The sequence below is a fragment of the Chiloscyllium punctatum genome, chromosome 5, assembly GCF_047496795.1.
Source record: "Chiloscyllium punctatum isolate Juve2018m chromosome 5, sChiPun1.3, whole genome shotgun sequence".
NCBI classification, from domain to species: domain Eukaryota; kingdom Metazoa; phylum Chordata; class Chondrichthyes; order Orectolobiformes; family Hemiscylliidae; genus Chiloscyllium; species Chiloscyllium punctatum.
The window spans coordinates 116,914,496-116,939,864 of record NC_092743.1 but is presented as its reverse complement, the minus strand read 5'-3'; the positions used below and the strand labels follow the sequence as shown (position 1 = coordinate 116,939,864).

General features: G+C 41.0%; 2 protein-coding genes across 2 annotated transcripts in view; one reads left to right on the top strand and one right to left on the bottom strand.

The window, feature by feature from the left end:
• Positions 1–8,916, bottom strand: part of vps41 (VPS41 subunit of HOPS complex) — a 177,063-nt gene extending 168,147 nt beyond the window's left edge. Inside the window, exon 1 of the mRNA XM_072571173.1 lies at positions 8,838–8,916. Within this exon, the coding sequence (XP_072427274.1) occupies positions 8,838–8,855 (18 nt within the window). The 5' untranslated portion in view covers positions 8,856–8,916. The remainder of the gene's footprint in view (positions 1–8,837) is intronic.
• Positions 8,917–24,726: 15,810 nt separating this feature from the next.
• The window catches only part of pou6f2 (POU class 6 homeobox 2), a 559,448-nt gene continuing 558,805 nt past the window's right edge, over positions 24,727–25,369 (top strand). The window contains exon 1 of the mRNA XM_072571171.1: positions 24,727–24,841. Coding sequence (XP_072427272.1) covers positions 24,737–24,841 — 105 coding nt within the window. The 5' untranslated portion in view covers positions 24,727–24,736. The remainder of the gene's footprint in view (positions 24,842–25,369) is intronic.

The window sequence follows — 25,369 nt, the reverse complement described above, 5'->3', positions numbered from 1 at the left end:
GGAAGATGGTCATGGAGGTCAATCTTTTCAGCTCCAGGACACCTCTGCACTAGTTCTCTGCATGACAGGTCCAAACATCTTCCGCTGCTTCATCAATGTCTTTCCCTCCATCATAAGGTCAGAAGTGGGGACGCTTGCTGATTATTTACAATGTTCAACATCATTCGTGATTCCTCAGACACTGAAGCAGTCCACGTTCAAATGCAACAATATCTGGACAATATCCAGGCTGGGCTGACAAGTGGCAATAACATGCATGCAAAACAAACGCCAGGCCACGATCATCACGAATAAGAGGCAATCTAAGCACTGGACCTTGATATTCAATGCTGTTACCATCACTGAATCCATCAATATCATTGACCAGAAACTCAACTGGACTCACCAAATAAACACAGTGGCTACAAGAGGAGATCAGACAGTAGAAATACTGCGAGTAATTCACCTCCTGACTCTCCAGAGCCTGTCCACCATTCACAAGAAACAAGTCAGGAGTGTGATGGAAAACACCTCATTTGCCTGGATGAGGGTAGCGCCAACAACATTCAAGAAGCTCAACATCATCTAGGACAAAGCAGCCAGCTTGATTAGCGCTACTTCCACAAGCATCCACTCCCTCCACTATCCCCCCACTGCAAGATGCATTGCAGAAATTCACCAAAAAATCCTCAGACATCACCTTCCAAATTCACAACCACTTCCATCTAGAAGGACAAGGGCAGCAGATACATGGGAACACTACTACCCGCAACTTCTCCTCCAAGCCACTTACCATCCTGACCTGAAATATATCACTGCTCCTTCATTGTCGCTGGGCCAATATCCTGGAAATTCCTCCCTCACGGGATTTTGGGTCAACCCAAAGCTTCACTGCAGCAGCTGAAGAAGGCAGTTCACCACCACCTTCACAAAGGCAACTATGGATGGGCAATAAATGTTGGCCAGCCAGTGAAACCCACATTCTACGAGCGAATAAAAAAAACCCTGTAGCCATTATGTCCCGAGTTGGTTCCTGGACCCAGACTTTCTGGTACAGCGGCATGGACACTAGTACTGTGCCACAAGACCCCTAATGTGGCACACATGCTAATTGCAACTTACCTGAGTTTGAATGCTGTCAAGGTCTTGCCCTATACGGACAAGGATTGCTTCAGAATCTGAGTAATGAAAGGTACTCAATATTGTGCAACTATCAGCAAACATCCCCACTTATGATGGAGGGTGCTCATCGATGAGGCAATTAATGATGGTTCAGCCTAGACACTGCCCTGAGTGACATTACAGCGATGTTCTATAGCTCAGATGATTGACCTCCAATAATGACAATTTACCTGATGGCTATAATTAAAAGGTCCTATGTAAAATCCTGAAAAAGAAACTTCTGACACTACATTGCAAACTAATTGAGTAAAATCTCACAATGTATAACTTTATAAGTGGGGTTTAGATCAGAGTGGTGCTGGAAAAACACAGCAGGTCAGGCAGCATCCGATGTGCAGGAAAATCGACGTTTCAGGCAAAAGCCCTTCATTATGGCTAGGATGAAGGGCTTTTGCCTGAAACGTCGATTTTCCTGCTCCTCGGATACTGCCTGACCTGCTGTGCTTTTCGAGCACCACTCTGATCTAAACTCTGGTTTCCAACATCTGCAGTCCTCACTTTTGCCCTGTGTAACTTTATAAGTCTATTGTTTAATACTAATTATTTATTGTATTGGTAATTTCATCAGCATTGGTCTCCAAGGAATATTTCATAAACTTGAAATTGATGATCCCAAAGTTGTAAATATTCTGAATCATATCTCCTCAGTACTCATGAGGAAAGAACATAAGTAAGACACCCTCTCCAAACAAAGATATGCCAGGTATAAACCATTGCTTCACTATAAATGGGATTGAAGTACTTAGCAAAGCGAAGTAGGATCAGAATAAATAAACCCCCAGAGGCTGATAGTATTTAGCTTAGACTCCCTAGAGAGGCAGGGGAGAGATTTCATACACTGACAATCAGAATCAACGGCCTTTGGAGACATGTCAGAAGATTGACAACAAGCTAATTTAACTCACATTCAGACTGAGTAATGAAACAGACAGGGACACCTCTGATGTTCGTGTTCCTTTCAGTCCATTTCAAATGAAAGAATCAATTATCTGGAATAAGTTGAAGGACGATCTTTTTGACAATAAGCCAAGTGAAAATGGATTCAGTAAGCATGATCTAGCCTGATCAATGTCAGCTCGTGCAAGCAAGTAACAATGTCATTGGATTGTGGGAAACCATGTGCTGTCACATTTCATAATTCCCAAAATGCAACTGACAAAGTTCCACAAGAAAGCCTTTTAAGCTCTTTACTTCAATTTGTTACTACTGTAATGAGTTACACATTCTCACAATTTATTGTGTAAAAAATTTAATTTTGAATGCACTACTTGATTTCTTGATGATTATTTTATATTGGCAAATTCTGGTGGTACTTTTCTTCACAAGGGAAACTGCTTCTTTATCAACTGTTTTCATAATTTTAAAGGCCTCTATTAGGTCATTCACAAGCCTTCTTTCTACAAGAGAGAAGAGATTCAGTCTCTTAATCTGTTCCCAAAGTTTATACCCACACATTTCTGGTATTGTCCTTTTAAGTTTTCTTTGCACCCTCTCCACCATATCTGTAGCCATTTTATAATATGGTCATAGAGAGTCATAGAGTCACAGAGATGTACAGCATGGAAACAGACCCTTCGGTCCAACCCATCCATGAGAACTCAAGTCTGGACTAATCAAAATTTTATGGAGGTTTAGCAGAATTTTCCTACTTTTCAATTCCATTCTTCTAACAATAAAGCATCGTGCAGTTTTCACACCTGAGTGAAGTACTGTTCATTGGAACCAGTTACCAGGTTCCACTTAGTGACTTTTACAGTTAACCAGGAGATATATCATCAAGGGTAGGACTGTTATCTTTGGGGTAGGGTGTGTGGTCCGTAAAGACTGACTTTCCGACTATTCTGTGTCAGTGGGAGTGCTCTGTTGGCTCGGCAAAAGTGAGGACTGCAGATGCTAGAGGTCAGAGTCTAGATTAGACTCTGTGGTTCTGTAAGAGCACATCAGGTCAGGCAGCATCCGAAAAGCAGGAAAAAAATTGGCGCTTCGGGCAAAAGCCCTCCATCAGGAATGAAGGCAGGGAGCCTTCAGGGTGGAGAGATAAATGGGATGGGGGTGGGGCAGGGGAAAGAGGTAGCCAAGAGTACAATAGGTGGATGGAGGTGGGGATGAAGGTAATAGGTCAGAGAGAAGGGTGGAGCAGATAGGTGGGAAGGAAGATTGGCAGGTAGGACAGGTCATGAGGATGGTGCTGAGCTGGAAGGTTGGAACTGAGATAAGGTGGGGGAAGGGGAAATGAGGAAACAGGTGAAGTCCACATTGATGCCCTGAAGTGTTCCGAAGCAGAAGATGAGGTGTTCTTCCTCCAGGCGTCGGGTGGCGAGGGAGCGGCGGTGGAGGAGGCCCAGGACCTGCATGTCCTCGGCAGAGTGGGAGGGGGAGTTGAAATGTTGGGCCACGGGGTGGTGGGGTTGATTGGTGCGGGTGTCCCGGAAATGTTCCTAAAGTGCTCTGCGAGAAGGCGTCCAGTGGAGACCGCATCAGGAGCAACGGATACAATAAATGACATTTGTGGATGTGCAGGTGAAACTGGCTCCTTTGGGATGTGGAAGGACCTTTGGGGCCTTGGTTGGAGATGTGGGCGCAGGTTTTGCAATTACTGCAGTGGCAGGGGAGGGTGCCAGGAGGGGAGGGTGGGTTTTTTTTGGGGGGGTGGGAAGTGGACCTGACCAGGTAGTCACGGAGGGAATGGTCTTTGCGGAAAGCGGAAAGGGGTGGGGAGGGAAATATATCCCTGGTAGTGGGGTCCGTTTGGAGGTGGCGGAAATGTCGGCGGGTGATGCGGTTTATGCAAAGGTTGGTAGGGTGGAAGGTGAGGACCGGGGAGTTCTGACCTTGTTGCAGTTGGAGGGGCGGGATTTCAGGGTGGAGGTGCGGGCTGTGGATGAGATGCATTGGAGGGCATCTTTAACCACGTGGGAAGGAAATTGCAGTCTTTAAAGAAGGAGGCCATCTGGTGTGTTCTGTGGTGGAACTGGTCCTCCTAGGAGCAGAAACGGCGGTGATGGAGGACTTGGGAATACGGGATAGCATTTTTGCAGGAGATAGGGTGGGAAGAGGTGTAATCCTGGTAGCTGTGGGAGTTGGTGGGTTTGTAAAAAATGTCAGTGTCAAGTCGGTTATCACTGATGGAGATGGAGAGGTCCAGGAAGTGGAGGGAGGTGTCAGAGATGGTCCAGGTGAATTTAAGGTCAGGGTGGATTGTGTTGTTGAAGTTGATGAACTGCTCAACCTCCTCGTGGGAACAAGATGTGGTACCAATGCAGTCATCAATGTAGCGGAGGAAGAGGTGGGGAGTAGTGCCGTACGGAAGATGGACTGTTCTACGTAGTCGACAAAGAGACAGGCATAGCTAGGGCCCATGGCTACCCCTTAGCTGTCAGGTGCTGGTGATATTTGAGGAGGATTCCTTTTCCCTCATGATACCAAGTGATTCAATGTCTCCAGAGCTGTTTTGGGCTCACTGTTCCCAATAGATTTAAATAAAGTTCAAAAAGAAAAGCTGTTCCTATTACTTGATTATGGGACAAGGCCTAGGGATACTGATTTCAGCGTTAGGGCAAGTGATCAGAGGGTGAAAGTAAAAACAGTTGTTATGCAATGTTATGTTATATCACCCAAAACTCTGACAACAAGGATGGTGGAAGTGAAACAATCAATGATTTCGAAACAAAATTGGATGGTCACTGCAGGTAAATACCCTGTAGGGTTGTAGAGATACAGGTCAGTGTGACTAACTGGACTGGTTTACAGAAATCCAGCATTAACTTTGTGGGCTAAATCCTCCCATTATATGCTGCAATGACTATTATGTGGCAATTTTTAACATGTTAAAATATTCCAAGGCACTTCAGCAGAGTGACCATTGGTGACCTTGCAGAAACTTACACCAAGCCAATGAAGCAGCCATTTGGGACAGGGTGAGTGGGGTAATTCAGAACTAAGGGTCCAAATAGTTGAAGGAAGAGTCAACAAGGGTCTGAAGGTGTTGGGACTAGAACTGGAGAAAGAACACTTCAGAAATTCTAGAACTGGAAGAATTTAAAGATGGGGAAATAGAGATAGGGATAGGGAGATTTTAAAATCAAAGCTTTGGCACACAGGGAAACCAAGACTTTGGATGATGTATGACCTGATGCAAACTATTGTACTGACAGCGCTTTTGAGTAAGCTAAAGGGTGGAAGAGGGCATAAATTTAAGGTCCTCACATGGAATTTAAGTAAAATGGCAACTTTTTGCACAGTGGTTCAAACGTACAAAACCAAAAAGGAGAGAAAAATTGAAGTTTATAAAACCTGTTCTGTCAATCTATAGATTCCAATAAACCCATTCTCCTATCCAGCACTTTTCACCAACAGCACCTCCCAAACACTTTATATGCACACACAGAGCAGCACATCACCTCTTGGAGAGGCAAAATGTAGCTACTACAGAATTCATTGTTACATTTCAAAATTGGTGCAAAGTTCCCTCTTAAAATGAATTCTGTAGTTGTTTGACAATGGAAGTATGAAAATAAGCTGTGAGTAGGGAGTCGGATTAGTCTAAGTGGCGCATATTGAAGAAAAGGAATGACAAATTTAATGCTCAATAGTCTAATCTTGTCCTGGAACATCCAAGGACTCTGTTTGATAGCTCTTTCTATCATTAAAAGTTATTCATTCATTCATTGCAGAACACTCCACTTCAGACAATAAAAGCAAAATGTCTAAGATATTTTGGTGAAAATTGTATGATTTGGAAGTGCAATTTCTATCAAAATAAGTGACTTAACTCCTCAAAGGGGAAATCGATGCAATCGTGATAATAGGCTACAGATAAAAAAAAATCACATCACATCTGGACAACTAATCATTTGGCACAAACATGAGGTGGTGGGGACAGTTTGGGTGATTTTGTGCTGAAATAAGAGATATTTTGAACTAAGAGGAATTGCCTGTAAAATATTACATAATTATTTGCAAATTCTTATAACAACAAATGACAAAAACTAGAGCTGGAATTGTCACAGAAGTTTTGAGAGACAAGTTTCCTCGGCGGCTAACAAAGTTCTATGTGTAGAACTTGCTGAATTTAGTAATTTACAAATGTAGACATATTTGGCAAATTAGGCCAGATCTTCACATTGCAGATACTACCTAGGATTATTTATGCAGCCCAAGATTTTATTAGTTGAGTTGCAATTTGATGACAGGTCAGAAGAGCAAAAACATTGAGTCTAATTCTCTGTCCATAGATACCGCCTGTCCTGTTAGATAAATGAATTCAGAAAGTTCTGAAATAGTTAACTGGTATTGTCATAAACCATATCAGCACTGAAACAGAAAGCTTTAAAATGTTTTACTATAACACCCTATTTCTGCAATTAAACACATTTTATATACCAGTACAATGACTGTACCAAATCGAGGAGCACTTGTTTTTGGTTTGTCTGTTAAAAGAAGAAATATGGTTGAATGCCACCTTGAAATAAAGTAAATGCAGCATCAAGTTGCTTGCAAACCTTACAATGGACCAAATAAAAATCGAAAGAACTGTTTACACTGGAAATCAGCAACAAAATTAGAAATTGCCCTTCTAGCAGTTTCTGTTTTTTGTTTATAATGGACCAAATTCTGAATTATATACTTAACGCCATGAACATAGTATCACTTCTCATAAGAGGTTAAAGTTGTTGGTCCATTTGAGTCTAAGGCATGAGCTTGGATGGCTGATCTTTATGTTGACACACTGTGATTTAATTTTGGCTAGAAATAATTAAATACCTTTATACGACCTTTCATATTGAAAAGGTTCCTGCTCCCAAAAGATTGTTTAATGCACCATAAACATTAATCAGAAAGTAGCTCTCACTATGATCCATTTCAGCCTATCCCTGTCGGATATTAACTCCATCATCTTCACAGCCTTGCACAGTTTCTTCAAGAGGAGGTCAGTGTCTTGGCCTCAGTTGCCTGTAGAAACTTGATTACCCTCAAACTAAATACCTCACTTCAACTGTATGCATTTCCTTCAGAAGTTCTTACTCCTCTGCCTCCTTAGTTTGCTGTCCTGGTAAATAGAGCCATAGATTATGCAGCATGGAAAGAGACCCTTCGGTCCAATTTGTCCATGCCAACCAGGTTTCTCAAACTCAACTAGTCCCATTTACCTGCATTCTGTTCATATTCCTCTAAATCTTTCCTATGCACGTACCCCTTCAAATGACTTTTAAGCATTGTGATTATACTCACCTCTACCACTTTCTCTGGTGCACCTCAGGTCCCATTTAAATCTTTCCCCTCCCACCTTAAACCTATGCCGGCAAATTTTAGGCTTCCATACCCTTGGGAAAAGACCCTGGCTATTCCCCTTATTCTATGGTCCAGTCATAATTTTATAAACATCTATAAGGTTATCCCCCAACCTCTAACACTCCAGGGAAAAAGGTTCCAGCCTCTCATAACTCAAAGCTTGCAGTCTCAGCATCATCTTTGTAAATCTGTCCTGCACCCTTTATAGTTTAACAATATAATTCCTATAGGAGGACAAGCAGAATTGTTTGAGTCAGAAAAGATTGTTGCATGTTTACTCCTTATTGTCATGAACTACTGACAGAAGGTTCCCACTGGGTCACCTGGTTTTAAAACACACATTGAAATTTGACAGCAAGTGAACCTCAGAATTCACTCCCGAGCCTAAAGACTTTCAAACATATCTGCTAGGTTAGAAAGCAATACTCTAGACATTGTTGAATACCAGCAATCTACTGGAAAACTGTTTCTCAGTCAAGCTGCAATGTGACTTTGAAAAAAATCATTTAAATAAGCATTATTTTAAAACAGCTTCTTTCTCATTTAATTGTGAAAATGCTCAGTCTATATAAAGCTCAGACAGAAGGAAGACGGTCCCCTCAGCTTCATTAAACAATTGTCAGTGGCAAATTTGCAGACAATATCTCAACTTTCACATTTATATAGCACTCCTGTTGCACAAAATAATCCCTTGCGCTTCAAAGTAGCATGATCAAATATAACGTAATAGAGCCACCTAAAGCAACAGCAGGACAGCTGACCAAAAGCTGGTTGAGAAGAAAACAGACATAAAAAGGTTGAGAAGGTTAAGAGAGAGATTGCAAAGTATAGGGCCTTGGTAGCTGAAGGCAAGCCTGTCAATAGTACTGCAAGTGAAATGGGCCATGAATAAGAGATTAACTTTGGAGGAGCATCATGATCTCAAAGTGTTTCCCAAAGACACAAGAGATAAAGCAGGGACACTTGTGTTAGACACCTATGAAACTTCACCTAAACACTGAGCGTATTCACTACATCATCCATGATAGACAAGGGTACGACAGCAACAGTATGCAATTTACATTTGCTTTCCAATATGCATGTTCTGAAGCGAAAACAATCACTGCACATTACGGATTTAGAAATGGCACGAAACAAACGTGAACAGATTGAAGCGGAAAGCTGAAGGAAACTAGTCCTTCTGTAACGCTGTGGGATTTTTAAGCAGAGACACAGGAAACTCCCACAAGCTCACAGTGTCCTGAGGGCCCTCAGCCAACCCGGCAACAGGGAGAGGCTCTCGATCAGCCCAGCTGCTGCTCACAGTTACTGGCCACTTCCCTGAGAAGCGACCCCATGATCACACTGACCATCAACGCTGAGATCCCCTGTCCTCCTATATTTACCTGATCGACTTCCGCCATAGTGTCCCTGACTCTTCAGCGTCCTGTCAGCTCTGACGGAGTGTGGCAGACAGCGCCTGCGCGACGGCGACTGCCGCTGGGAGTTGTAGTCCGGTTTTGGCAAAGCCTGTCGGAGGGGACTTAGGGCTTTAAAGAGACTTGGTCCAGAATTCGGTACATTGCTTTTCCTTTGCACTCTCTGTACTGCTAAAGTTCAATCACCAGGGAAATCCACAATATGCACCTCATTTATTGAATATTCGACTGGACGTCCCAAAGTCATTATCCTGCAATTTGAGTGAGTACCGATTATTCCTAATGTCTGTTTTCTATCTTCTGCCAAATTCCCTACCCACAAGAATAGATATGTTTGAATTTTATATGCCTCAGAGCCATGCAGAGATAAAAACACGATCACCCACGTGTGCTAGAGGTTTTATTTACAGAACTTCATGTTTGTTCCGTGCTTATAGCTCTAGCTTTTGACAACTTATAGCAGCTTTGTTTATTTTCTGGATCTGCATCCAGGCTTGACTAATCAAGCACGATGAACATTAATAGAAGACATCCTTCTCATCAAATACGAAGCAATTCAACACAATTCCATCCACTCTTATTTATGTTAACTATCTAATGTGTGAAACCTTATCAAATGACTTCTGGAAATTTACACTAATAACTATAGACTCCCTTATCTATTACTTCAGTTGGGTTCTCAAAATATTCATGATATTTGTTATAAATGCTGCTTTCAAGTCTCTGCTGACTCCCTTAGTTCATATTTGGCTCATTGTCCATTTTTCCTTGATGTGAATCATTTAAAATCCTTGTATGCTGATTACTTCAGCCATCATTTCAGTCTCAAAGTCTGCGTTGATTTCTGGTCCAGCAGTATCTTGATTTTAAAATTCTCATCCAACCCCACAAGAGAGTTGTGTGCATCCCCACTTTCTTTTAGTGCCATCACCAGTTGTGCCATTAATTATCCGAGTCTTAAACTCTCAAATCCTAACTGTAAACCCTTCCATTAGGATGACTAACCCTTGCATAATAAACTAAAAACATTGGGCATCTGACTGGTGTGAATTTATTTGTGCTACACGATCTGTAAAAGTTGGGGTTAATGTAGGTCCTTAACTGTCAGAAATGAGGGAATTTATAATGGGGAGCAAAGAAATGGCTGACCAACTAAGTTTGTGCTTAACATCTGACTTCATTAAGTAGGGCACAAAAAATGTACCAGAAATAATGATGAACACAGGATTTAGTGAGACACAGTAAGTGAAATGAATCTGTATTAGGAAGGAAATTATGTCGGAGAAATTGATGGGATTGAATAGAGGAGCAGATTCAATGGGTTGAACGGCCTACTTTTATGTTTCTGTGTTTCTGCTGAGCTTGTTAGAGTCTTCCATGCACATGTGCACTGTGATGGTCCACTTATTGAGGTTGTAAAAGAGTTAAATCACAAAGTTACATGACATCAGCGCCCTGACAGGGGATAGTCTAGAGCATAGGCCTCCAACATAAGATGGTCCAGGAAAATCTCACATGGTTGGTCACTCTGACTGCCATGTTTACACTTCTAGCTTCTTTAAGACATTCCTTTAAACCCAACTCTTTGACGAAATGTTTGGTTAGCTGTATCAAGTCATCAAACGTGTTTTGATCCCTGCTGATGGTAATGCTGGACAAGCCAGATCTCAGTGTGAAACCTGGCTTGATAGCTCATCAGTTTTACTTTTGTAGTTTGGCTACTTGGTGATCAGTTATTGTTTGACATGAGGCTGCAATTTTCTTCTAACAAAATAAAAATATTTATTATACAAAAAGAATGACACCTTAGAAAAATCTTAACATAAACAGCAAAAATACAAAAATTCAACTGTTTCCCAGCAATATACTTTACAGTCATGCAAACCCATTGAAATAGCATTCCTATGGTAACTCTTTAACTCAAATCATTCTTTCCAGCTCTGCTCCTTGGATTGCTGAAGCAATTTAAGACTTCTTTCTAGCACTGACGGCTCTGATGTTTTTTTCCGATTCTAACAGCTTGCAGATTTCTACCAACTCCCACAACCTGGAGACTTATACAAACTAACTTCTCACAGTCTGGAGATTTCGTTAAAACTTAAAACAATTGTTTTCCTACTTGGAGTTTTTTTCTTCTGAACTTGACTAATACGTGGTATCTGGCCATCTGTTTTTCAGTATGTTATACAAGTTCAACTTTGTAAGCATTCAGCAATTGTTTTCCCAGATAGCTGATTGAATCAATTAATTTCAGTCACATGTTTTCTTGGAAAAAAAAATGCCTTTAGTTCACTATTCAAAACATTTTTTTTTGACCTTTATTAAAAAAATGGCCCAAAAAAATGTTTTCTTTAGCTGAGTTGAGAGTGTTCTGGATGTTGTCAGCCTTTTCAGAAATGTTATTACCCACCTGTAGGGCATTTGGGACTTTAACCTGGGTCTCCTGGCTCAGACATTTGCACACTATTACTGCGCCACAAAAGTTTTTTTTTTCAAATAAACTCTTCAGATGTGTTATAATACACCTCTGAAACAGGTTGCCCTTAAAACTAGGCCTTCTGGCTTAAATTTAAGGACACCACTACTGTGCAACAAGAGCCCCCATGGAGAGTAACCTGTCACATGCCTGACTTGTGCCTTGTAGTTGATTGATAGACTTTAGGGAGTCAGGAGGTGAGTTACTTTCTGCAGGATTCCTCATCTATAATTTGCTTTTGTAATTGCTGTATTTATATGATTGACTAGAAAATAAACTGAACCAATGATAATCACCGGGATACTAATTAGATGGGATTCAGTTATGCGAAAGCCATTGAATGTCAAGAAGAGATAGTTTGCTTGGCACTTTTGTAGAGTGAACAATACTTATCACTTGATATTGCATTCAGGCATGGACATCTTCAGTATCTGAAGAGTTGCTAATGATGCTGAACATTGTGCAATCATGCTTCTGACTTTATGATGGAGGGAAATTCTTTGAAGAAGAAGCTGAAGATGATGGAGTTAAGCATCTGCCAAGCCCATAATCACTATCATCTAGAAGGACAAAGGCAGCAGATTGACTGGTTCATCATTGGCAAGTTCTGCTCCAAGCCACTCACCCTTCAGACTTGGAAAGATGTGGCATTACTTCAGTGTCACTGGGTCAAAATCCTGGGACTCCTTCCCTCACAGCACTGTGGGTGGATCTACATCAAATGGACTGCAGCAGTCCATTAAGGAAGCTCACCACTATCTTCTTGAAGGAAACTGGGAATGGGAACTAAATGCTTGGCCTAGCCAGTCATGCCCACACTACACTACTGGCAATGTTCTGTGACTGAGATGATTAAGCCTGTAACAGCTGCAACCACCTTCATTTGGGTTATGACACCAATCAGTGTATAGTTTTCTCCCTAATTCCTGTTCATTTAAATGTTGTCAGAATTGTTGATACCACACTTGCACAAATGCCATCGTGATGTTAAGGGCAGTCGTACTCATGTCACTTGTTGAATTCAGTTCTTCATCTATTTTTCAATGAAGGCTAAAGATGTCATAATCTGAGAGGTCTTAGTGGAACCCAAGTTGAGCATTACCATGTTGGTTCTTGCTGTGTAAGTGCTGTTTGCTGGTATTGTTGATGACAGTTTCCATCACTTTGCTGATGATTGAAAATAGACTGATGGTATTAATTGACTTGGTTGGGTTTGATCTGATTTTTGTGAACATTACATTTCTAGGTAATTTTCCTTATTGTCAGGACTATGCCAGTGTTGTAACTGCACTGGAACAGATTAATATAACATGGTTTTTGAATATGCATCTGGTTGTGTCAAGTATTCTTTAGTCTGTTGATAAATCTGTTGGTGCATGGGCATGTGTACGTGTGAGTTTGTGAGATGTGTAGAATATAAGGGTGTGCATGGTTGAATGGTGCTTTATATCAAAGTGGAAGTATTTGGGGTTTCTCCGAATATGATTCGGTGTGAGAATGCAGAGATGTGTATGAAGATGTTAATCTATGTGTCTTGTGTGTGTAGGGGGGGGGGCATGTGCTTAAGAACATGAGGATGTGTGTGAGCTGTGTTTCAGTGTGAAAGTGCACGTTTGGGTGTATGAGTATCTGACTTGTGTAATATTGCGAGTATGAGGGTGTGCATGCTTGTGTGCATATGTGCGTAACTGCCAGAAAATATCTTGCAAATCCACTGGCAAAATAGGTGCTCTAATATCCATGATCCCTTCTGGTGAACATCCTCAGTATAGAGGCATTAGTTGTGATCAATCAACTGCATTGGACAGACTGTTGTCTACATATCAGACACAAGACTTCCAAAACAAGCTTTCTCCTCGAAACTTCATCACAGCAAACAATTACCGGGAGGGCAGAAGAAAAGCTTTGAAGGCATCCTCAAATCCTACCTGAAAATACACTATCCCCAACCAGGAATTTCTAGCTAAAGAAAATTTTGGAGAAGATTCATCCATAAAGGAGCCTTCCATTTTGAGAGTCTCCGATAGGACCAGATGAAGATCAAGCAAAAACAGTGGAAGGAATGAACAAATACCAGAGTGACCAGCCTTTGGCATGGTTTGAATATCTAGCTATGGACTATTTAGTCACCTCAAAACCCACAACACCAGAATGGAAGAGAGTCATAATTGATCCTACAGGAGACAGAGGAGAGTCAGAATGGATATGTGAGTGTGAGAATTCTGTACATTTATGCAAATAACAGGGCTAATCTGTGTGTGTCGGGAAGAGTAAGTGTGTATCAATCTGAGAAAGTCAGTGTGTCAGTGTTGTAATGCAAGATTAAAAATTCCAATGTAATATTTTATTCCATGAAGATCATATCTATAAATGCACTTATGAAAATGCTTATACTAAAGAAATGAACTTCATGCAGTGGATGCCTGAAATTTGACAATCCAGACATGGAAAAAAAGTGCTGAGAGCTAAACTACGAACCTCAATTCAGCTGAATTACCAACTTGGTTGTTGAACAGTGGGAGCAGGGAAAAAGATCTAATAAATTAGTTAAGTCGGAGTGACAGTTACCAGTCCCAAACTGATTTCTTTTACTTACTGTTCCCACTCTGTTGGTAGGTTTGGAATTAAACCTGGATTTGAAGCATGGCAAAGAATCAAGATGGAGTGCTAGCACGTCCATGATATTGTTGTTGCTAATTCCTTTTGAACACGGCAGCTAGATCACTGGGCCATTCGGGTCCCATAATGTATATTCTGCATCTTTGTTCATCTCAAACCAGGGGTTCCGTACTTTCAAAAGGGTCTTTCCTAATCCCAAGTCATTACATGCATGCTCCAATTCCCTTCACCAGTTCTCCAGACATTGACAGAGGCTTTTGGCCATTCTCTTAATGGCACCTGCTCTGTCTGTCTGCTTGCTCCTTGTAGTTTCCATCTCCTGCTTTTGACCACTGGGTTTGTTATATGCTTCTTTTGCCACTTAAGCAGCTATCCTTTTCCAAAGCAGATGCAATTGCACCTGTCCTGGATGACACACCATGAAAACTGTGGATTATGTCCTCCTGAAGTTGAACTGTAGCGTACAGGCTCTTAAAACAGTGTGGAAGTCCAAAGTCAGGGCTCAGCATGACTGTCCATCAGTGAGCAGAGGATAGGCGTGTGTGATGTATGTATGAGTACATGACACTATGTGACTGAATAAATATATGTGTCTGTGATGTGTGGTTGAGTGAGTGTGACTAATGTAACACATTGATTCCAGAAAGGAAGGAAACAGAAAGCAGGAAACAATATGCCAGTTAGCCTACCAGCTGTCATAAAGAAATTGCCAGAATCCATTAGTAAGGAAGTAAAAGCAAGATACTTAAAAAATCATAATAATATTATGTAGAGACGACATGGCTTTACGAAAGATAAAGTGTGTTTAACTAATTTCTAGAGTTTTGAGGAAGTGAAAAGTAGGGTGAATATGGGGGAACCTTTAATTGCGCTGTATATGGATTTCTAATCAAACTTTGATAACATGCTATGTAAAGGTACTACAGAAGATAAGATATTAAAAGATATAATTTTTTTTTATTCATTCATGGGATTTGACTTCATGGTTTGGTGTATTTAGTGTTAATTTCCAGTATCCCTTGCAAAGTTGATAATGAGTTGACCTTAGTGTAGGTGCAATAACAATGCTGTTCGGGAAGGTGTTCTAGGATTTTGACATTGCGACAGTGAAAGAATGCTAATAATTCCAAGTCAAGGTGGTGAGAGACTTGAAGAAGAATGTATAAGTGGTGGTTTTCCCATGTATCCGCTGCACTTGTCCTCCTAAATGGTAGTTGTAGTGGGTTTGGAAGGTGATGGATAAGAAGCTTTAGTAAATTTCTGCAGTACGCTTTGTAAAAGGTATACACTGAGGCCACTATGCATTTGTGATGGAGAAAGTGAGTGTCGGAGGAGGTAGACTAGCTTTTGTCTCCTCACTTAAGGAGTTACTTCAGTGGAGATTCATTTGAGGAACAGAGGGATCTTGGGGTCTATGTACATAGATCTTTGAAGGTTGCCACTCAGGTGGATAGAGTTTGTAAGAAGGCCTATGGAGTATTATCGTTCATTAGCAGAGGGATTGAATTCAAGAGTCGTGAGGTGATGTTGCAGCTGTACAGGACTTTGGTTAGGCCACATTTGGAGTACTGTGTGCAGTTCTGGTCGCCTCACTTTAGGAAAGATGTGGAAGCTTTGGAGAGGGTGCAGAGAAGATTTACCAGGATGTTGCCTGGAATGGAGAGTAGGTCGTACGAGGATAGGTTGAGAGTTCTCGGCCTTTTCTTGTTGGAACGGCGAAGGATGAGGGGTGACTTGATAGAGGTTTATAAGATGATCAGTGGAATAGATAGAGTAGACAGTCAGAAACTTTTTCCCCGGGTACAACAGAGTGTTACAAGGGGACATAAATTTAAGGTGAAGGGTGGAAGGTATAGGGGAGATGTCAGGGGTGGGTTCTTCACCCAGAGAGTGGTGGGGGCATGGAATGCGCTGCCCGTGGGAGTGGTAGAGTCAGATTCATTGGCGACCTTTAAGCGGCATTTGGATAGGTACATGGATGGGTGCTTAATCTAGGATAGAAGTTCGGCACAACATCGTGGGCCGAAGGGCCTGTTCTGTGCTGTATTGTTCTATGTTCTATGTTCTAACTCATTCCTTGGATGTACGTCTAATTTTACGCAGTTGAAAAGTTTGGGCCCGTAACCTCTGAATGAAACACATAGGATTCTGAGCTGACTTGATAGGGTGGATATTGAGAAGATGTTTCTCTTGTGTGGAAGTCAAATTCTAGGTTGTAGAGTTTAAGAAGTAAAAGTCTTTTAAGGTGGGGTTGAGAATTTCCTTCCCTAAGTGGTGTTAAGCTGTAGAATTCTATTTCCCAGAAAGCAGTGGAGACTGGATCAGTAAATTTGTTCAAGGCAGAGTGAGATTTGTTTTTGATTGATGAGAGTCAGGGATTATGGATGAAGACAAGTAAATGAAGTTGAGACCACAACCAGATTAGACATGCTCTTATTCCACAGCAGAACAGGCCTGAAGAGCCAAGTGACTTACTCCAGCTTCTGAATCCTAAATTCCTTTGTTCCTTTAATGATATGTGTGTGTTTATACAAATGCAAGACTCAGTGGCATTTGTGAGAGTATGATATATTGGGTGAGTGTATGAGGGTATATGCAAAAGAGTATGTGAAGTGCTAAAGTTATTGTGAAAGTGTGTGTGTGAGAATGGGAAGGTTAGGGGGATATAGGAAATCAACAAATAGAAATGTTATGTATGTGTATTTTGAAAGGAGAGGTTTTTGCGTGGCTACGTACTTGTGCTATTGTGCGTCGTGACTGAATTCTCTACATTTGGCAAGGATTTTACTAGCAAAACTGGGAGCATGTGCATGTATCATTACTACAGAAGAGAAATGTGGCCAGCTGATTGTGATTGTGGCTAACAGCTTTATGGCTGAAGGAGCACTGGACAATTCTGTTGGTGAGGTGATTTTCCATCATCTCATGAAGAGGCTGATGCCACTTTTAAGTCTATAATAAAGCAAGACTAATTCCAGCCTTCCATTAATTTGTTCAAACAGTTGCACAGAAGGGAAACAATTAATTGTTTGTTAGATTTATAACCCGTTTTCCTTATTTTATCACTGGCTCTCTGTTGTTTATTTCCAAAGAGTTGGCAATACTCAGTGGACCAAATGGCTGACTTCTTCTCCATGTCCTATGGTCTAAGTGCTTACAATTTCTGTTACTGATACTTAAAAAGTCTGGTTGAGAGATTTTTATTAGGTTGTTTCAGCAGCTGTTTATGTTAATGAAACTTATGATCAGGTGAGGAGGGTTTGATTAGATCTCTTCTTTTCCCTCATCCCATTTGAATGCAATAGTTTTATCATGTTAACATGGATATATTTTTCAATTCAGAGAGTTTTTAACTGTTCACATTCTATCATCATAAAACATAGAAACGTTTTCTTGAGCTTTACCAAAGTAAAGGGTATACCTTATATTGTACTTAACCCAGTCTAAGTTAAAAATATAAAAAGCACTGGTATTTGCCGATGCACACGCATGTAGGCAATCAAAGTGTGTGCTCTAACAAGTATATTACAAAATAGGAAAGGTGAAATTAAATAGGTTGAACTCCAGTAAAATTTAAAAGGGTATGTACTTCATGGAGATTAGCGACTTGCCTAACTTTAGGCTGAAGTTGGCAGTTCAGTGCTTTCATTCACTTCTGCTTCCAGTTTCGACGTGGTTTTTCTTTGCAGCTGGACAGTTTATTTGTTATTCTGCGTACAGTTATGCTGGATTCACTTCCTTTAAAAAGTTCTGCCTGGAGTAATGACAACAAGCAGACAGAGTACAAAAACTACTATAGGTTGGGAGGAGGGGGAAAGAAAGAGAGGAAGCAATCCACTTTGGGTATTGTTCCTGTGGATCATTGGGATATACAATGGCCTGGGGGCAAATGGAGGGTATAAAGGGCCATTGAAGGTGAATGGGAGTGATTTCATTGGCATAGGATAATGGGTAAGATCTTGTGAAGTTATCTTTCAAACGTTCCTTGCATCCAGACCATTCTAATCAACTTTTCCTTAGAAGGCAACTACCTCATCTCAACAACCGGCCTAGTGAACTTCCTCTGAACTGCCTCCAATGCAAGTGTGCCTTTCATTTTATGTAGGGAGACTAAAACTCTAGATGTGCCAAACTAGTGCACTGAAAATTATAAGAAGACTTCCCCACATGCCAACAAAACCCAGCTCTATAAGTGTGCGGTAAGTATTAAAAATTGTTTGAGAGTATAATGCTTGTGTGAAGATTTGTATTTGTTGTGTGTAAGAGTGTGAAGTCTATCAGTAAGAGTGTGAGGGATGTGCATGAATGTGAGAGGGTTTGGGGTGTATGTGTGTGGATGTATGTGCATGGCATATGAGTATGTAAAGTGAGTATGTGTGGGGAAGTGCGTATGTTTGAGTGTGAGCATGTATCTGTGAGTGAGGGAGTGTGTATGGAGATTGTAGGAGTCTGTTAGGTGTAACTGAGAATGTGTGTGAATATGAAGGTGCGCCTGAGGTGTGTATTTGAGCGTACATATTGAATTATGAGGGTGTGGAAAAGTTAAGCAGGCGAGTGAGCGTTTTATGTATGAGTGCCTTTTTGGAAATTCATGTACACCACTTCAACACCATTACCCTCGTCATTCCTTTCTGTTGCATCATCAACTATTCACACAAGTTGGTTAAGAATGATTTGCCCTTAACAAAGCTATGTTGAGTTCCCTTAATTAACTTTTAATTGCCAAATTGATTATTAATTTTGTCTCATTATTATTCCTAAACACTTGCCCATCACCAAGGTTTTGTCCACATCCTTTTATTTTGATGCCATGCCAAGTTCAAAGAGATTGGAAATTGATGGCTTGAGCCTCCATAATTTCCACTTTCACCTCAGTATTGTTAGATATATCCCATCTTGTTTTGGTGCTTTATCAATTTTAAGAATCGACAGCTGATCATATACTACTCCTTCTCTATAATTTAAAATTGAGTCACAGAGATGTACAGCATGAAAACAGACTCTTCAGTCCAACACGTCCATGACGACCAGATATCCCAACCCAATCTAGTCCCACCTGCTAGCACCCGACCCATATCCCTCCAAACTCTTCCGATTTATATACCCATCCAAATGCCTCTTAAATGTTGCAATTGTACCAGCCTTCACCACTTCCTCTGGCAGCTCATTCCATACCCGTACCACCCTCTGTGTGAAAAAGTTGCCCCTTAGGTCTCGTTTATATCTTTCCCCTCTCACCCTAAACCTATGCCCTCTAGTTCTGCACTCCCTGATCCCAGGGAAAAGACTTTGCCTAATTACCCTATCCATGCCCCTCATAATTTTGTAAACCTCTATAAGGTCACCCCTCAGCTTCCGACGCACCAGGGAAAACAGCCCCAGCCTGTTCAGCCTCTCCCTATAGCTCAAATCCTCCAACACTGGCAACATCCTTGTAAATCTTACCTGAACCCTTTCAAGTTTCACAACATCTTTCCGATAGGAAGGAGACCAGAGTTGCATGCAATATTCCAACAGTGGCCTAACCAATGTCTTGTACAGCTGCAACATGACCTCCCAACTCCTGTACTCAATACTCTGACCAATAAAGGAAAGCATACCAAATGCCTTCTTCACTATCCTATCCACCTGCGATTCCACTTTCAAGGAGCTATGAACCTGCACTCCAAGGTCTCTTTGTTCAGCAACACTCCCTAGAACCTTATCATTAAGTGTATAAGTCCTGCTAAGATTTGCTTTCCCAAAATGCAGCACCTAGCATTTATCTGAATTAAACTCCATCTGCCACTTCTCAGCCCATTGGCCCATCTGGTCAAGATCCTGTTGTAATCTGAGGTAACCCTTTTCGCTGTCTACTGCACCTCCAATTTTGGTGTCATCTGCAAACTTACTAACTGTACCTTTTATGCTCGCATCCAAATCATTTATGTAAATGACATAAAGTAGAGGACCCAGCACCAATTCTTGTGCAACTCCACTGGTCACAGACCTCCAGTCTGAAAAACAGCCCTCCACCACCACCCCCAGTCTTCCACCTTTGAGCCAGTTCTGTATCCAAATGGCTAGTTCTCCCTGTATTCCATGAGATCTAACCTTGCTAATCAGTCTCCCATGAGGAACCTTGTTGAACGCCTTACTGAAGTCCATATAGATCACATCTACCGCTCTGCCCTCATCAATCCTCTCTGTTACTTCTTTAAAAAACTCAATAAAGTTCTTTAAGTATCTGAACTAACTCCTCTTTCACCATGACAGGATGGCATGGTGGCTCAGTGATCAGCACAGCTGCCTCACAGTGCCAGGGACCCAGATTCGATTCCACCTTCGGGCGACAGTCTGTGTGGAGCTTATATATTTTCCCTGTGTCTGTGTGGGTTTCCTCCAAGTGCTCTGGCTTCCTCCCAACAGTCCAAAGATATGTAGGTTAGGTGGATTATCCATATTAAATTACCCATTGCATTCAGGGATGTGCAGGCTTGGTGAGTTAACCTTCTGAAATGCAGGGTTACAGGGACAGGGTGGGATGCTCTTCATAGGGACAATATTCACTGGATAGGTCAAAGGGCCTGCTTCCACACTATAGGGATTCTATGATTTGGGCAATGTCTTCTTCCTTGGTATAGACGAGTGTAAAGTATTCATTAAACACCTCAGCTATGCTCCTTTCCTGAAACTGTATAATTCCCCTTTTTAATCCTTAATCAGCCCTGTTTCTCCTTCTACTACACTCTTACTATTTATCTGCCTATAGAAGCTTGTTGGTTGCTCTTTTATATGAGCTGCTATTCTATTCTTCTCATTGTATCTCTCTCTCTTGCATAGTTTTTCTTTGTTCCCCTCGGAACTTTTTTATAATCAGCCTGATTCTCAGTTGCATAATTCATCTTATCTCCAGACCCCCATGAAGTCTCATGGCTTCAGGTTAAATATGGGAAAGGAAACCTCCTGCTCATTACCATTTACCGTCTTCCTTCAGTTGATGAATCGGTACTCCTCCATACTTTAGTGAAGGTCTGAGGATGGTAAGAGCACAAAACATACTCTTGTTGGGGGATTTCAGTCCACCACCAATAGTGGCTCAGCAGTACTACTGCTGATGGAGCAGTTAGGTCCCACAGGACAGAGCTGCTAGACTGGGTCTGTGGCAGGTGGTGAGAGAACCAACAAGAGGGAAAAACATATTTGACTCCAGTACTCTCTAGCATCGCATATATAAGTCTTCAGCCAATTTAATTCACTCCACGTGATATCAGGAATGGTGGAGGCACTGAATACTGCAAGGACTGTTGGCTCTGACAACATCCCTTTTCCACCTCCTGATGCTGCCTGGCTTGCTGCGTTCTGACAATATTCCGGCAATATTACTGAAGACTTGAGCTCTAGAACTTGCCACTACCTGAGCCAAGCTGTTCCAGTGCTGCTACAACACTGGCATCTACCTGACAATGGGGAAAATTGCCCAGCTATGTCCTATATGTAAAAAGAAGGACAAATCCAACCCAGACAATTACCGCCCCACTAGTCCACTCTTGAACATCAGCAAAGTGATGGAGACTGCCATCAACAGTGCTATCAAGAGCACATACACCGCAATAATCTACTCCGTGACACCCAGTTTGAGTTCATCAGGGCCAGTTAGTTCCTGACCTCATTGTGGCCTTGGTTCAAACATGGACAAGAGAAATGAATTCCAGAGGTGAGGTGAGAGTAATAACCATTGACATCATGGCTGCAATCAACTACGATGAGGATGTCACTGGCTAGGCCAGTATTTATTGTCCATTTCTAATGGTCCAGTTGGCAGTTTAAGAGTCAACCACATGGCTGTGGGTCTGGAATCATATAGTAGACCACACCAGGTAAGTTTTGTTCCCTAAAGGGCTTTAGTGAACCAAATGGGTTTTTCTGAAAAATTGACAATGGAGTTTAGTCATCATTAGACTCTTAATTCAGATTTTTATTAAATTCAAATCCACCATCTGCCTTGGTAGAATTTGAACCCAGATACACACAAACATTCCCTGTGTCTCTGGATTAACAATTCAATGGTAATGCTACTACCATGTGTGGGTGAATGAGGTATTTGCAAGCGTGAGGAGTGTACAAACATGTGAGACACTGTATCCTTTTGTGTATGGGTGTGAAAGACTGTTTTGCCATGAGAGGCTGTGTGGCACTGAATGTGAGGTGGGTGGTTTGAGTGTGAGGGTATGAGTGTGGGTGGTCTTTGTATGAAACTGAGTAGATGTGAGGGGTTTACATTAATATGAGTTGGTTTGTATGCAAGGGATTTTGTATATGTGTGTGTTTGTGGTGTGTGGAATGTTTTGTGACTATGGGATGCATATAACTGTGAAGGGATGTGTGTGATGTAAATGTGCCTGAATGTGTGAGCATGAGGCGTGATGGATAAGTATGGGGGAAAGCAAAAGTATATAATGATTTTTATAATTGTTAGTTATTTTTGCAACTGGGGTGTGGGTGTGTGCGAGGTAAGCATGAGAGCTGTATATTCAGACACAGCCCTCACACCTCTGGGTATACATAACTGTGAGGTCTGTGTATGTGTACGAGGAGCTATCTACTGCTAGTGTGAAAGCTGCAGATTTGGGAGCGTGGTTGTGTGCATGTTTATGTGGTGTGTACGTGTGTGGACTTTTCTTGGTTTGTTTGACTTGAGAGTGCATGGTTTGTCTGAATCTGAGGGGTGACTGAGGTTGTTTTTGGGTGTGTGAGAGGCTGAGTTGCAGGATGTGTATGAACTGAAGGGGGCTTTGATAGTGTGAACAGTGTGCTGTATTTGGGTGGGCAGGGTATTGAGTGTGAGGGGTGTGAGAAGTGTAGGTATGTATATGATTGGGCCATGTAATTTTGAATGGGAGTGTGAGGTGTGTTTCTGTTTTGTTTTAAATTGGGAAGGGTGTGTGTACAATGGTGTCATTGTGTGTGTTAAACATTGGATTGTGTTGGAGCTGAATTTGAGGTGCATGTGAAGGTGCGATAAATGCAGGGCTAGGGGTGTGAGCATGAGTGTGTATGTGTGAAGGTGTATTTTACAGTGGATGAGTGGTAGTGTCACAATGGATGTGTTGGAAATGTGAATAAGGATAATGATACAGTGAGTATAAGTGAATAAGGATATGTGTCATGGAGCTTGAGTGTCTATGTCGTGTACTTGAGGGTCTGTACATGTGAACAGTTTAGTTGTGTGTGTGGCGGATAAGAAAGGGAGTGGGAGTATGTGCAGTGTCTATTTGTGTAATATTGGTCTATGAGTGTCCACAGCATCCAGCTCCTGATCAAAGTCCCTGAAAACGCGCCGTCTATTGTTCGTGACCGGGAGAGCGGTTCATCCTTCCCGTGCTGCAGTGACTGTGGGTCTAGTTAAACATCGCTCAGGGAATTGTCCTATTCAGTGATTTTCATCAGTGGTCGCTAACATTACTTAAGAAACCTAATTTGCATCCAAAATTGTTTTCCGTAGTTAATTAATCATAACTTTCTATGACCCCCCAGAGAGACAATAATTAAAGGCCTGACAACAGCAAAGAAAGCTTGTCTCTGCAGCTGGATGCTGTGAATACCTCACAGGTAAAAAGATAGAAGACCGAACTCGTCAAAACATTCCCTTGGAGATGATGTTTTATAATTTGTAGCAAAGGGAAACAGTTTGATGCTGTCTAATGGAACAAGTGCTGCAGAGTTGGTGGTAACGTTCATTTGTCAACATTGTCTTGGAACTGAAGAAATATGAAACAAATTAAAATAAAAAAAGATTCCGTGATACATTAGAAACGGGGTTAGATGCACCCTATGTCAACCTTTTATTGAACGATGTGCGGGGAGTATTTTATAACAAAAATATTTTACAAACGTTTTGCCACATCAATCAAATTACAAAGCCCAAACTTCAGACGCCCTTTATTTGAATTGAAATGACATTTGGATATTGATTTACTAACTTTGGGTAAAGTACAAATGTGTAAAAGTGCAAATTAGAAGGTGATTTATTTACAGCAAAAGCGTATATTGTTTTCTGAATGTAAATTAATTTTGTGCTGGGCAGTAATCACGTGCCTCATTCATTGTCAGTGAGTATAAATGAATATCTCGATCTTTAGCTCTCACTTTTGACAAATAGAAATATTTGTTTGTATATTAGTGCAGGATATTTTCCATACTGTTATATGTATTTGTGCAGTATTTTAACATATTGCTATTGTATATTAGAAAAAGGTGTTGCAGAAAATTTAACAAAATTTAAATTTAAAGTTTATTTTTTTGTGATATGATGCATACATAAACCTTTATGTATTGACATTTTGTTTCTTATACTTAAACCTTAAATTAGTACACTTCAGAATACTAGTATTGAGATTCTCTAATCTATAAGCCATTGTATCTATAATCATTATTCTCTTGTTCAGCTGTGGATACAGTTACTGTGAATGTCAGTGACTTAATCTGGTGTTTTATAAAAAATGGCACAAATTACATAAATCATTTTCTATTTCCAAACAAAGCTTTCCTTCCTCATTTCTTCATTTAAAATGGACACTTATAACCAGTTATTTGAATGCCAAATTCCTGGTTGTTGCAATTTTGAAGCAAGGTCACTTCTTATGTGCAGGAAATACATGCAGTTTGTTTGTGTGTGTGTTTGTGTGCATGCTGTCATGTGATTTTTTTCAATCCTATTTGGTGAAGCAGCTTGACTTTTTGCTTTTGCCTCTGTTTGGTGAAGATTTTGACTGCAAGCATTGATTGACAGATGCATGGCAGAAACCCCCATTCTGCTCTTCACAAGATATGTATGATGGATAGCGATCTCTTGGCCCAGCAGGATACAGGGACCATGCATGCTGTAATTGGTCAGGTATGGAGTCAGCCATTTCTTAACTCCTCTCTTATTTTACCATGGGGGTATAACAGTATGATTCATATAATTCATATTTCTGGTATGTTTTCTACTATCCAGTCTGCAGATCTGCGCAGCTTTTGTTAGGGAGAAATTTTACGTCCAACCCTTACAATTAATGTTTATAACTATTTGCTTTTAGGTTTTTGTTTACTGATTAATATGATTTTATCATGCAAAATATTTTTAAATTCCCTTTCTCCTGTTATTTTATTTATACAACACACCATTGAGGAGGTGTGAAGACTCTGATCTGGTATACATTCATGCAAGATTTACAGTATTCTACTAATGTGTCTGCTATGTTATTCTGTCTTTTATATTTTACCCCTAATCCAAATGATGTGTGTCCTTAGTAAGTATAGTAATTCCTGTTGTTGCAGAAGCCAGTCTGCAAATTAAAAAAAAACTACAACAATCTAAAAGGTCCAGGTGGTCTGCTCCGTCTAATGTAATACAGCAGAGTAGCTTTAATAAACAGCTCTA